General features: G+C 33.7%; 1 protein-coding gene, 1 long non-coding RNA gene and 1 other non-coding gene across 5 annotated transcripts; 1 reads left to right on the forward strand and 2 right to left on the reverse strand.

Annotated features, from left to right (window-relative positions):
- Positions 1-1,298: 1,298 nt before the first annotated feature.
- On the reverse strand, positions 1,299-12,022 carry LOC141452943 (uncharacterized). Its single transcript, XM_074125546.1, has 7 exons — positions 11,871-12,022; positions 7,071-7,228; positions 5,690-5,905; positions 2,841-5,187; positions 2,530-2,746; positions 2,206-2,273; positions 1,299-1,562 (listed from the first exon to the last, which is right to left on the reverse strand). Exon 4 carries the CDS (start codon positions 4,158-4,160, stop codon positions 2,970-2,972), a length of 1,191 nt encoding a protein of 396 aa, XP_073981647.1. The 5' UTR covers positions 4,161-5,187; positions 5,690-5,905; positions 7,071-7,228; positions 11,871-12,022; the 3' UTR covers positions 1,299-1,562; positions 2,206-2,273; positions 2,530-2,746; positions 2,841-2,969.
- Positions 5,259-5,355, reverse strand: LOC141453878 (small nucleolar RNA snR60/Z15/Z230/Z193/J17). The gene has a single exon (XR_012458274.1). It is a non-coding gene; the product is annotated as a small nucleolar RNA snR60/Z15/Z230/Z193/J17 (small nucleolar RNA).
- LOC141452955 (uncharacterized) lies at positions 12,000-13,344 on the forward strand. Of its 3 annotated transcripts, none has more exons than XR_012457695.1 (3): positions 12,000-12,048; positions 12,299-12,380; positions 12,993-13,344. It is a non-coding gene; the product is annotated as an uncharacterized lncRNA (long non-coding RNA). The 3 variants fall into 3 exon arrangements; XR_012457694.1 differs by lacking the exon at positions 12,000-12,048 and adding an exon at positions 12,068-12,212; XR_012457696.1 differs by lacking the exon at positions 12,000-12,048 and adding an exon at positions 12,151-12,169.
- Positions 13,345-15,123: the final 1,779 nt, after the last annotated feature.

Raw genomic sequence — 15,123 nt, forward strand, 5'->3', positions numbered from 1 at the left:
AGGCTAGATACAATCTTTCAGGTGGTTTATCAGGGAATGAATCGCAACATACTTAAGTGCTTCGGAGATATGAGACAGAGATGTTTAATTCCAGGGTGGTCTTTTTCCAGGCGGCCTTTTACAGTCTTTCTGGACAGTTTAAGATCTGACGTGATTTGAAAGCCAAAATAAGCTCTTTTTTTTGTCTGATAACTGTACTCAGGACGAGGAGCATAATTAGTAAGCGACAATAAATTCTGGTGTCGAAGGCAATCAGGTGAACTATTACATGTTCCAACCAACTTATCATCAATTATACCAATGTATCACTTTTCTATTTATTTTTAAAACGATTGAGGAAGGTTAGAGTGGGTGTTTGCAATAGGACATAGTTCGTAATATTCTTGAGTAAGGTTATGATTTGAAAGCAATCAAAAACCGAAAGCAGCACATTAATAAATGCCTTTTCTTTACTATGTAAAAAAAGGTGCTGAAGTCCAACAGATTTTCGAATTTAAGTTTTCACCGAAAACGTCTATTTAGAAGCCTATTGAGTCCGGAAAATTGTTATTAAAAAATGGACTGTTTTTGTGTGAATTCATCCATCGTAAAAAAATTACACAAAGTTCAAAATTGATACTTCGGTTATGGTGCCTTCAGAGGAAGCCACAAGGTTCTGGTCAAAATCAGTCAACTGGAAGTATCTTTACTGAATCATGTAATCATGATTATTTTTCCAAAAATAGCTTTTCTATTTTGTTTGAACTACATTTACTACGTCTATATTTGCAGTAGTAAAGCATTTTTCGAAGAAAATTAGTGAAGGGCACTTCAGGGAGAAAGGGATGGTAGGAACCCTTCAAGTGCTATTGTTATTTGTACTGTCAGGCTACCAATGTTATGTAAATAAGAATGAAACTTAGGAATATAGTTCCCTTTTGAAATATCGTTTAACCTTAACAATTTTTCATAATTTTGAGATTTCTCAAAAGCGGTTCTTACAATTTTCTGAAAACATCGTTCATATATGTATATAATAAATGTACATGTTCATAGAAAAGTCTGAAAGCAGTAACTCTCAACTCGAACCTAGAATTTACAGAAGTAACTTCTACCTTAAGTTTTGCTAAAACTCTAAGCAAGCTTATTCACTTACTTAGCGTTTACAGTCGACAAATAACGTCACTTAATTTAGAAAAAAATCCCAGTGCTTTACCCGTCGAGTTTGTTTTATCAACCTCTTTTATAATGCGTCAGCCGCAACTGTCTACCATTTTGAAAAGGAAAGAGAATAAGAGGGGGGAAAAAACGATGAACAATTTAATTATAATTTCACAAATAGTATATATTATCTACCCTCCTGATTAGGCAAGCAGTGAATAAATAAAAAAAGTGAAGGTAAAATTTTGACTTGTACATAAAGCAGCAATTATTAAAAACATTTTAAAATGAGAACATTGTAGATAATATCTACATATTACGTAGACCCCTACATATTATGTAGAAAACGGTTGGCCTAGACAAGGTAATACAGTAGGAACATCATCTTCATCTGTTAGATACTAACAGTTAGCTAACCTCATCTGTAACAATATATAAGATACTATATCAGGATCAATCGAAGATAACATAAATTTGAATCGAAAGAAGATGGATCTGTTAATCAGTCGAGTATAATGATATAATGATAGGATCTTAAATTATCTGTACCCTTCAATTATTTCGCTCTGCCTTATGAATTTCTACAATTGTCTTTTTCCATCCACCTTTTCAGTTTTGAAAGCATAGAAGCCACTTGTGCCATAGAATGTAGTATCCTCAGGAGCAACAAATCGAATTTTTCATTTAAAATATACAGTACCTCGGAGGTACACAACACTATGTCACATTTTTAATTTTTTATAAGCCCACCGGAGTTATTTTGCTTAAATCCTTGGTAGAGAATAAGTAACATAGATGCACGTTAACAGATGATTGTGTAGTAAAAAAAAAAAATTGTATTAGAAACATTAAAAAAAGAAATTTTGAAAAAATGGACTTAGTGTTATATAAACGAGTACCTTCGAGGTACTGGATGTAAAAGATGAATATGCTTACGCCTAAGAATAATATCATTATACTCGTCTAACTTTACACAGGCAACTTTTTTTCTATTCAAAGGATAACATAATAGGACTTGAGCAAATAAAGGTAATTCCTTTAAAAATTAAACGCCATATTGCATACCTAAACAGCTCAAAACCTTCTGTTTCATTCAGATCTACTTGGTTTTAGCATTTCTCCAATTAAGTAACCTTAAACAAATACAAATACATAATATTAAAACTATTTTATCTAATGAGATTTAATTGTTGTTAAGTAATAGAATAATCAGATAAGGGCGAAAGACATTTTTTCTTTTAGTTCACTTTTGCTTAATTAACAAATCATATGAACTATAAGCTCATCATAAAATAAAATATTTTTTCTCCCAAGTATGGAAGGTGCGTTCTCCTCTTTCATTTATGATACACAAACTGTTGGAAAGAATGAAGTCGAGAAGATGCTTACTTCTTTGGTTGGATCCTGAGCTACCCCATACCACATTGTGGTAGTTCGCATCACAACCAATCAACAGTTGCAGTCCTCTCTCCCTACATCGGAAAGTCAGATATTGTATCTCCTCCGAGGGAGGGGGCTGTTGAATCATATGGAAGATAGATCGAGACCACGACAATTTCCCTGATCTCCTCTTCCATACGTAGTTTCACCTTTATTGCAGTCTGGTCTATGAAAAAAATTCCATTAGCAGTAAAGACGTTACATCTTCCCTAAAATACAAGTTCTAGGACTATCTAGGTTACGATCATAAACAATCTTACCTTTTGTTTCGCCAAGTCCTGCGACACGCCCCCGTACTATCCAGGGTTCCTGAATGAGAACTATGGCGATATCTTCCTCGCATGTGAAGTGTGTCAGTGCTGCAGATGCCCTCTTACAGTGATGGAGGTTCACCTGAAGCAACCTCCAGCAATTTGAGAGGAACCATGATCTTGAGCACCAACCATAGGTTTGGAAACTATCCTGAGTTTGACTACCTCGAGGCCTAGGAAAACTTCAAAGTTTGACCTCTTCAGCCAACTCAGGGTCTGTTCCGGTAGGGTGAATACTAGAGTTTGCCCCTTAGACTCGACCTTCCTGTTGATTACTCTCCAGCCCGCCGTCTCCAAGCCCTCGTTTTGAACTCTGAGTTTTTCCAGAATGGCGGACGGGGAGGCGTTTTTGAGGACGCCCGATACCCACATCGTTACCTTGGCCGTCGTCAATACGTCCTTGGCAGGACCTACCTTCAGCTTAGCTCCTTTCCACAGCCGGAGCTCTGGGACCACTTTCCCCAACCAGAGTCGTGCCATCTCACTCTCACATACGATAATGAGTGCACCCCTTGAGAGGTAGCAGCTCCTAAACTGAGGTCTGATCCCACCAGTAAACTTTTCACTACTGATTTGTTCAACTAATTTTTGCTGCAGCAAATCCGCTTGCTCCTCCACAAGAAGGTCGTTCGGGTAAGAGTCAAGAACGATGGCCATCCTGTGAGTAGAGAGTGAATACCTAGAGGAGCTTATAGCCTCCTCTTCTGGGATTTTCACTCTCTTGCTCTCTTGTGCTCTCGCCTTCTCAGACTCCGTACTAGAAGTACTTACCTCCGACCACGGCCTCTTAGGGGTCTGACAAGTTTTAGGATGGAGAGTTTCAGCTGCTATCATCTCCTTCTCCTTGTCTGCCCCATCCGAGGCGATCGGAGGAGCCTCACCTTGCTCTCCAGACTGGTGAATTGCACTGGAGGACTTCTGCTCTCTTTTCCTTTCCCTCCAGTCTTTTTTAGGAAGCCACTCCCTACCAGTCTCAGCGGCCTTAAGCTTAGCCAGCTTCTTACGCTGAGCACCACTCTGCTTCCTTGGTGTAAAGTGAATTCCCTTTAGTTTCTGGAAGACCATAGCAGGAGCCTCCGTTTCTGGGGGGTCAGCGTTTCCGCTCCCTCTAGGAACGCTCTCCTGAAATCTTACCAGATCCATCTTAAGGCCAGGTACAATACCACCCTTAAGTTCAGAACTAGCCGGTGTACCTTCCTCAGAAACCTGAGAAACACCACTAGCTGGTGATTTTGAATTTTTATATTCTAGTTTTATATTTCTATCCATTTTGGTCCCACGAGAAGTGGGGGAATTAACGGTCACCTGTGGCAGACCCCCACTACCACAGGAAGGCTATATTACAATGGGGTTTCGCCCGGTGCCCCAAGGTGATCGTTACCGCACATATATTTTACTACCCTGTACGCATTCAGCCTCGACACGAGTCCCCATCTCAGCTTGGGTAGGGACCCAGGATATCAGGAGAGGGATAAACAAGATCAAAGAAGGGATAGAAGCAAGGATTAGCAGTGGGGGTATACCACCACTATGCCCTATGTGTACTGTGTATATGTATAGTAGAGTTAAAGTGTATGTTGCTCATGTTTATGTTGTTAGGCTGGGATACCCGCAGGGACGCCAAGTACCCTGAAGAAGTGGCTAATCCACTTCCCCCTACGGGGTTCATTATATAATTCGACTAGTAGTGTTTATCCTAATTTTGGCGGAGGACAACTTTTTTTTTTCTTTTTTTTTTTACGCCAATTGTGGTTCAATCCCTACACCCAAGTATTTGCGGTAGATAACCACTTTATTAGGTGCATCTCTCAGGTCCATTGTTCCCTCCGAGCTAACTTCCCCTATTCCTAAACACAATGATTTTTGACTTGAACAGATTAATTTTCAAATTCCAAATCACTGAGTATTAGCTAAACTTATATAACATTTTTTTGGAGCAAGTCGGGCTTAGAAGTAAGGAGCACAAATCGTCACCGTATAACAGACATCTGACATTAATTTCACCAGTGTTTTAACGTACAGAAAAAAAGAGAGGATAGGTGAAAGCAGGTATCTCAGTTTAAAACAATAATATACTTTCTGACGCTCAACAGACCAAACAATTTTTATATTAATTAATTTTTATAATGTTACTCGTCTAATTGCAAATTTTTCTATTCAAAGGATAATGTAACGGGATGTGAACAAATAAAAGTTATTCATTTGAAAGTTTAAAACATACTCCACGCCTAACAGCTTCTAGACCTTCGGTTCCATTCAGATCAACTTGGTTTTAGAACTTCTTCAATTAAGTAACCTTAAACAAATACAAACACATAATATCAGAACTATTTTATTTAATGAGATGATTTAATTGTTGTTAAGTAACAGACTAATCAGATAAGGGCGAAAGACATATTTTCTTTTAGTTCACTTTTGCTTAATAAACAAATCATATGAACTATAAGCTCATCACATAAACTTCATTCACACTTTAAACATTGAATTTTTGATTGAATAAGCTTACACAGAATTATTTTCTGATTTATTTAATCAAAGCATGCAATTCATAGATTAGGAGGGATTTATTATTTTCATTGCTAAAAAAAGACATAGATTTATACATAAATAGATGTTTTTCTCTTTCCTTTCGACTTTCTGCTTTATAAAATCAAATTGGAGTTGTTTTTATTTTATTTTGTTTATTTTTTATACAGTGTAGGTTAGAAATAGGTAAATTTTTAAAGAATAAATCTTTTTGTTAATTTTTAAGAATTCCACAACGAAACAACATTATCACATATTACTTACACACTCACCTTCATAATCTTAATTTAATCTACATCCCTTAATTATTTCGCTGTTTTATGAATTGCTGTATTTCATTATCTATCGACTACCGATCTTTTTAGATTAGAATGCATAGTAGCCACTTGTGATACAGAATGTTTAACACATACTGTATACCTTAACAGCTCCTAGACCTTCAGTTCCATTTACATCAACTTGGTTTTGAACTTCTCCAATAAATTAACCTTAAACAAATACAAATACATAATATCAGAACTATTTTATTTAATGAGATGATTTAATTGTTGTTAAGTAACAGACTAATCAGATAAGGGCGAAAGACATATTTTCTTTTAGTTCACTTTTGCTTAATAAACAAATCATATGAACTATAAGCTCATCATAAAATATAAATGAATATTTTTTCCCTGGATAGTACAAAAAAAAAAAAAAATTGAAGTTTAATCTTTCTAGGAATTTTCTAATGTATTTGAAATTAGGAAAAAATTTTTTATTCTTATCATTCAAATTCAGTGTAATGTTAAAAAATTATTTTTAATTAATATTTGATGGCTTTAAAGGGGCGGGATTTTTAAAGGATGACAGTAGTACAGACAAGGTCGAATTCACTGGTCTAGTAGCTCCAAAGTTGCAGCCCTGTTAATGACTCAAGGGGCTGGATGGACGGGTGGAACAGGTGAGAGTGTAAGAAAACTGCTTCACTTAGGAAACTCTAAGGTTGCTGCAACTATTAGGGATGACTGACGAAAGCAGGTTGAGCTTTCAGGCCAAGGTTCAGTAACGGGTTGTTACCCATTGATAATGAGATGTTGGGCGCCGGTGAATGGGATGAAATCTTAAAAGTAATATTTTGCAAATACCTGAGATATCACAGTAATTTGAAACTTTAGCTTGCTAATAATTGAGGAAACCAAAGGTGACTAATTGGTAATTTAACTAAATTTAGCATGTATGCCGAGAACTTGGTGGATAAGAAAATGGAATATCTTTTAGAGGAAAATGATTCACATTAGCAGAATTTATTGTTGCAGAGCAAATGGATTATGGAAGAAAATATCGAGTCCCTATAATTCTTGGAAAATAAGTTAATAATAACTTAAAGTGAATCAGAAAATGAGTCATTAAACGACCCTTAAGTTAATTGCCCTAAAAGAGGACAAACCTAGAAGCTAGAAAAGGGAAAGCAGGCAGACCTGAAGAATTATACAACACAAGACGAATATGTGGAGGGCTGGCAATCCTCAAAGAGAACAAGTTACCTTAATTCTGCTGCATAAATATAAGTTTATTGAATTAAACTGGTTTCTAAATGTTAAGAGAATTAAAAATAAATTTGTAAAGGGATTAATTGAAAAAGTTACTTCAAAATATTTTGTAACACTACGTTACCTGGTAATATTTTACATTATTGTTGTTGGGCTCTCTTCGCACCCTTTGAATTTATTCAGCAGCCACGATCGCCATGATCTCTAACATTCGAAAAAAGATTACCATATCTCCTTTGGTAAGATTTGAAAACATCGCTTTTCTGTATAGTAACTATTTTCCTGAACAAATTCAAATCACAACTTTCAGAATAAAAGTACAAACATAAAGAAATGTAGTTGGAGTTATATATACAGATAAAGACATCTTCACAGATGGGAGCAAAGATGGTGACTCTGTTGGGTGCGCGATTATGGTGATAAGGCTGAAACAGGGGGTTGTACATGAAAGATTTCGAGTTGCAGCTTTTTCCTCAAATAATCAAGCTGAGCAGTTGGCCATAGTTAAAGCGCTAGACTGGGTTGAAGGATTTTTTTTTTGAGAAAATATTAAAATCACAACAGATAGTCGCATCACTTTGGATTCTTTGCTGAATAGTAAAAAACCACAATCCCTAATTGAAATGATAAGGACAAGGTGTATATTGCGGATTAGATTATTATTTCTTTTATCTTGGGTGAGAACCCACGTGGGTATCATAGGTAACGAGACTGCTGACCTAATGGCAAAAGATTGCGAACTGACCATTGCCTAGAAGTTTCCTAAAACAGCACTAACTAAACCAGTGGGCGCATCAACGCAGTAAAGAAGCCTGGGAGCAATTCTGGAACGAATCAAACACCGGTACACTCACAAGAGATTTCCTTCCTTCTGAGAAAACACGACTTCAAATTCACGAAATGTGATTCTTCTTCGGTCCAGGCAGTCGATCACTTTTTATGGAACTGTGAAGGCCTCCTTTCAGCGAGACGGCTGCTCATGCAGAAAGTTGTGACGCAGGGCGAAAGTTCCCCTGACAAGGCCCCCCCTAACAAGTCTACTTCACGATTCTTCCGATATTTCAATATCTATAACTGGGGAGTGCTCACATTTTTTTATTTGAAAATCAATCTATTTCTTCAAAAATACATAAATAAGCAATACCTAATAAACAAACTAGTAGCAGAGTATTTAAAAAAAAAAAATCTTATTAGAAACATTTTTTTTGTATTTATTAGTGCAGTTAGCTATGTTATGCTCCGTATTAATTGTGATAGGAATTTAAATTACTTAATTTGACTTCTACTCCTTAACAAAAACTTACAGTTTAAAAAGTTAAGTATAAGGGTTGATTAAACGCCAAAAGGTACACAAATCAGCAAGTACCCATCATTTCATTTATACTTCATTGATATGATTTAAGTAATTTTACTGCATTAACTTTTCCTTCACATTTTTAGAATTTATTAGATGTCACAGACCCTTATGCTGGCCATTTTCATCTACAAAATATTTGTTCTAGACTGTAGATTGTAATATCTATTTATCTATAATAATCAAACTATTAATTACAGGTTAAAAAGAAAAAAAAAATTAGGCTAAAGATTTCAAAAACTTTTTTTAAAAAAATGCTTACACCAACATACATTAATGATTTCATTTTATTTATTTTTATTTTTAAATAAAAATCGTCGGTTTAAGTTCATTCTTCGATTAAAGTAATTGTTATTGTATGAAGTAGTCAAACGTTTATAATAATAGGTAATAATTAATCTGGCTTTAGCGCAAATAATATAGTTTTCTTCAATTACATTCTCAATCTAGGTATTCATCCCACAATGTTGTATATATGTAATATAAAATAAATAAGATATGCATATTTTTAGGACAGCTAATTATTCCAGTATTTTACTATAAGTAAAATTAGGGGGACTAAATTAAATTACAATTGAGAAATGAATAATTATTGTTGAATAATCTACTTGTTATTAACTGTGTGTTATTTGTGCTCACGAATATTTCGGTAAGACGAATTCAAGACTGAAATATTGTTTTAAATCCTTCGTGATTCAAATTTAAACAGTGGCTGACTCTGACTTTGTCTTTTTCTACTTTAACATGCATGTATATGTGACTACTCAGAATAATTCAGAACTCATTTTATCATAATTATAACAAAAAAATATTATGAATGAACTGGCCAGCATAAGGGTCTGTGACATCTAATAAATTCTAAAAATGTGAAGGAAAAGTTAATGCAGTAAAATTACTTAAATCATATCAATGAAGTATAAATGAAATGATGGGTACTTGCTGATTTGTGTACCTTTTGGCGTTTAATCAACCCTTATACTTAACTTTTTAAACTGTAAGTTTTTGTTAAGGAGATTTTTGTACCTTTTGGATAGATTTTTCTTTTTGTCTATTATGCAAAGTTACATATCTGCTTTACAGATTTTTTTAAAATTTGGTATAAGCAATTCTATCATTATAACCTGATAAGGCGTTAAGTCGGAACCGTAACTACTGGAGAGATCTTTTTAAAGAATGATTATAATTGCGGTCCCCAAACCATCCTCAATAACAATTTTTTTGAGAAAGCGTTTTGAATAAAATAGGAAGGTATTTATACGTAAATAGCAAAATTAAACTGCGATTTCAGTACTTCCTTTTAAGAGGAGCAAGAAAAATAAACTGCGATTACTGTACTTCTCCCTAAAAGGCAAAGATTTTGAATCGAACGACAATTCATTGATGTAAATCGGTTCACTCATTGATAATTTTAACGATTGCAGTACTTCCTGTTGGTAGGCGTAAGAGCATGATGGCACTTCACAGCCACGTAGAGGAGCTTTAATCACTTCTTCGTGCTAAATTTTATCAAAATCGGACTAAGCTTTATAGAAATATTGGTAATAATAGTTTTAGAAAGGGCCTTATTTGGGTAGGGCAAACTCCCCTCCTTATGAGGCATGGCGTCGAGACTTTTAAAGTACAAATCTGTACAAAATTTTGATTCGAATGACACTTCATTCATGAAAATCGGTTCACGTCTCGATAATTTGAAAGATTGTTATACTTCCTCTTAACAAGTGTAAGAGCAGATCTTCGCTTTAATGTTACATAGGGGAGCCCTAACCCTATCATCCTACCAAATTTTATCAAAATCGGGCCAAGATTTACAGAGAAATTAGAAATAATAATTTTGAATGGGGCCTTACATAAAGGGGGCTAACTCCTCTCCCATTCGGTGTACAGCATCGAGACCCCCAAAAGGCACATCTACATAAAATTCCGAATCGAATGACACCTCATTCATGAAAATCGGTTCACGCGTTTAGGCGCTACGTTGTTTACAAAAAAGGTAACAACAACAACAACAAGAAGAAGAAGAAGAAGAATTTCTGAAAATGCCGTTTTTGCTCATTTTCGGCAACTTTTTTCTCGAAATCTATTAGGTCTGGGTGGTTGCAAAAAAATTACAGTTATAAAGGAGGATTTGCCCTATATTTTAAAGAAATTTTGGGAATTTTATCTTTTATAGAAAAAGAGAAAAAAATTGTCAAAGTTGGGTGTTTTTTAACGTTACGCTTTTTCGTGCACTTTTTGACGATCAACCCTTATACAACTGTCCTACCGGACAGTTTTAATATTGAATATCCGCCATGATTTTATCTTATTTATATACTTACAATATATAAAGTAAAAAGTAAAGTAACGTAATCGCCTATTTTGTCAGGCGGGACTGACGTCCAACTACCAATTAGATACGTATATTGTACTTACAATATACAATTATCCTATAATAGCCATGTTTGAACTATATAATTATGTCCGTAAATTTGTTATTCATGCAAATATTAGCTGTGTCTTATTTAAATTTGTATTGTATTTTGTAAATTTCATGTGATGCTCAAACGAGCGGAGCATGATGGAAATTAAGTGACTAGAGAGTGAGAGAAATGTGTATTAAACCTCTTAATCGAATTCATGGAACCTTTTAAACGGGATATTTAAAAACTTTAAAACTAAAAACCTGCACGATTACAATAACATAAGATTACGAGGATTAAGAAGTTTAAAAAAAATCATTTAAAACATACCTTAATACAAAGACACGGAGATGAGAAGTGGGAAGAAGAAACAATTCTGACGCATGAGATTCACTATGACTAAAAATGCCAAAATCTAAATCCTACTGAAAAAAGCTGCCACTTAAGTTCATTCACAATCAAATACAACACATTAGATAATTAATAACAATAATACTTTACTATTCGCTTAGTTGGGTTGGAGAAATTATGTGAAAATCATCAAGAATTGTTATTTGTGACCTGATACACGGAATCGAGGTGAACCTTACATTAGTTTAGTTTAATTCTAACAAAACTAAAAATCGAGATAAATACCAAAATCAATGAAAAGTAAGAGGAAATGAGAGTAAGTGTTAACGAGAACGTGAAAAACGTATTAAAAACCCACATTGAAAACAAGGAAAAGCCTTAGACCTGATTTTTGGAAATTTGACAATAAGGTCTGCATTTCATCTGTAGGGCATAGAACAATAGTAGCAAAGTCGATCAACGCTTTGATTAAACACTTTAAAATAGGAATTGATATTTTGGTCAGTAAACTGAGTTCGAACTAGCTGCATGTTCTCGTTGGTGAGGTTATAGGACGGATATTTCCAACTTTTTCAAATCAGCAAATAGCAAACATTTCTAGTGAATATTCACACGATTAAAAAATACAATTAGATGCTAAAGAATGTGCTCAACCAGAACATTAATTTAATTAATCCCTTGTCTAATATACCTCAAGTATTTTCTGAATTCTTAAAATCTATTCAAAAAATTCCTATATAACAACTAAATTAAAGAAAAAAGTCTCTTACTCTATAACGCAAAAAAAAAAATACATCAAATTAACTAAAACGCTTCTCACCTCATCTGCACCTCCTAAAGAACTAGCATAAAGCGGAACACACACCGCCATTGTTAGAGTTTAAATAAACTTCCACCACACCACCATAGATAGCTGTGAGATGAGATGGTTTCTAGATAGATGTTCGCATTCTCCGTTGTATTGTAGTATTAATTTGGTAGCTGCTGGCACGAAGTTGGTTAGCATTAACATTTATTAATAAATGAAGGAGTGTGGTCTTTTTTGGTGGAAGTAATTTACTTTCCACGAACAATTTGTGGATTAACTTTAGATTTATCTAAGAATAATTATTCAAAAAAGTAATAAAACCAACCATTAAAAATAAAATACTTTTATTCAAACGTAATAATAAAATACAAATATAACAAAAAATTGAAATATTTTCTATATTTTATACTTTCGATTGATATCGATGAAAAATATTGCAGAACATTCCATACATGGTGGCTTATAATGACAAACTTTACCTCTGGATGGGTTGGTGATGGTTCGCGGCGTCTGATTAATTAGGTGCTTTATATTTAAGTAATTTTTTTCCCCGACGAGATTGGGCTTTGGGCAGTTGCCTATCAAATAATCCAATTTTATTGAGTATCTTGTTTTTTTTGAGAAATAAACTTTTTTTAATCAGTTTAAAAGAATCTATTTGTTTTTATTTAAATGACCTTATTTAGCGCTGTACCTAAAGTACTAGAAATCTTGAAAGCAATAGGAACTCGCATGTTTAGGTATTCTTAATGAGTTTATGTGAAAATTCATTGGGTGGCAATTAGTAGTTTAATTCATTCATTAGCACGACCTTTCACTAAGAAAAGTTGAGCTAGTGCTAGCCCTAATCACGTTGATGTTGAATTTCAATAATTGCCTTGCATGACATTGTTTAAAATTTTATATTTTGATAAATACAACGCAATAAAATTTTGGGTAACTGTTTATCAAATACTCAAGCATTCCAATAATTATTACTGGGCACAGGAAAATCCTTAAATTTCACTACAAATTGGGTACCAAAAAAAACAATTATTATCTAATGAGTATTATCATGTGCAGTAATCGGTAATGCTAAAATGTTATGGCCCAAGAACATTAATCAAGTCACGATAAAATGATGTTTTGTTTAAGGAAGTGTATAAACATTGAAGAAAGCAGTTAGTTCACTTGCTCCCAGATTGCTGGCGCCGGCAGTTGAGAAAAAAACCACTCTCGCAGCCAGACAGGATTGCCTTAAAGATGTTCTGTCTTCTTGAAACTAAAAAATACCCTAAGTTATTTAATAGAAGCATTCAGTAAGAAAAATACATACATATGTTATTTTGTAAAATATCATTTAGAACTTAATGTGAATTTTCTTTTATTCAAAATTAGTTCCAATCATTTATCTTCATTTTATCACGTCCTTTTGTACTCCAAAGTAATTTAACTACAAATTTGACTTTCACATATTGTTGTCATCAATGAAGTAATTTATTTTGAATTCGTCAGATTTTAATTAATTTAACTAATATTGACCTCAACTTTTTCCAACAAAAATTATTGGATGAATATTCATACTATTTCTTTTATAAAAAAATTATGCTCTCTAATAGTTACCCTTCTTGTTAAAAGCTAACAGTTTTAGAGTTCACATTTAAAGGTAAATGATACATGCAGTTAACCAGCGCTGACAATCTGAAAGAAACAGCATACCTTTTTTTTTGTTTGTGCTCTAAAAAGAATGCCGATTGTATTCTTTACAACTTTTCCACATTTGGTGCCCAGTGTGAGGGGTTATAAGGAAAAAAAAACAAGGATTAGGAAAGAAACAAAAGGAAATAAGAACAACAAGAAACTAAAGGTTGAAAAATGTGTTGGTACTTCTCATCAATATTTAGACGGTTAGACAACACTTCAACGTGTTGCATGCGATTCGGGAAACAGTTAACAGTTCGGAGAATGTTATAAGCAAGCGAACAAAATCAATTACGACGAGAAACAATGTACGGTAAATACAAAGTCTGCAGGTAGGGAAAGAAGGTGCAAACTTCCATAATTTGAGTTACCAAAATTATGACTGGAGATATTCATCTCCAGAAAATATAGAAAGCAGGTAAATGGTAAATTGGAGGTCCATAATTGCAGAAGAATCTCGCTTGCTAACTCAAGGTTAACCTCGTCATCTGAGGTTAGTAAGACCAAAAAAGCTTAAATCCAGCAAGTATTTAAGGAGAAGGATTCATAATTCATTCAAATTTGGGAGTATTAACTGTAAAAACTTTAAGATCATTAATTGGATATCTTGAAGAGCGATTGCGGCTTTAAGTAGGAAGTAAGAGCTGCCTTTAAGAGGGGATCGTTGTTTTATGTTGCGAAACTGATATGCAAGTCAAACCCATTTGGGGATTAGTGAAAAGTTAAAAAAAAAGATATCTGTCCACATAATTTGTATAGGATTCACATAATTATTACAGAATTACTTTTGCTTTTGTTCTTGATGAATTGGATTTTTTTGAAAATGCCATTTAGAACCTGGTCTTTTAAAAATTGTAATCAGGATTTCTACAGAGCATTCGTTCCATTGGTTAGCTAAATAGATATATTTCGAGATAATAATAAAGGATTTAGTCCATCAATACACATTGATGGATGATGGAAGAAAATTATTGCATGATCAAAATATAACTACAAAAATCTGGGGCGATCTAACTGAATGCAGAAATAAAGATCGTAACCTGCGAATATTAAAGTGTTCTTTTATCCTATGCACTGTGAAGTTAATATCCTACATTAACATGATGAACGAATTAACCTGAAGGGACTGTGTAGCTTAATTCTGAAAATTATTAGTTTAGTTTTAGAAAAAAAAAAATTATAGAGCAAAATTATGTTTAAAAGAGATATGAAAATAAGGAATTTTACTGCCAGAAAATAAACTTGTTTCTAATTGAAAATTAATTAGTGTTTTCTTTATTGCTATTTTTACTTTTTTTATAGTTTTGGATAGTCACTAAACTTGCCATAATCTGAAAGAATGTGAAGTAAATGTATTTTACGTTCTAGATATTAATGAAATTGAAAGTTAAGTGAACAGATTGGCCTTACAAAAACAAATAATCACAAAGTTAATGGTTAGAGATCCAATCTAAATCACTATTCATACTTTTCTTTCGATATTCCCGAAATGACATAAATAAAATGTACAACTGCTTTATATAAATTTAATCCAACAGTTTCAATAAATACAATTCAGATTTCAAAGATAACGTTAGGAAAACAA

Source organism: Rhodnius prolixus, unplaced genomic scaffold (assembly GCF_049639745.1).
Source record: "Rhodnius prolixus isolate KJV_2025 unplaced genomic scaffold, Rpr scaffold_3, whole genome shotgun sequence".
Lineage (NCBI taxonomy): Eukaryota > Metazoa > Arthropoda > Insecta > Hemiptera > Reduviidae > Rhodnius > Rhodnius prolixus.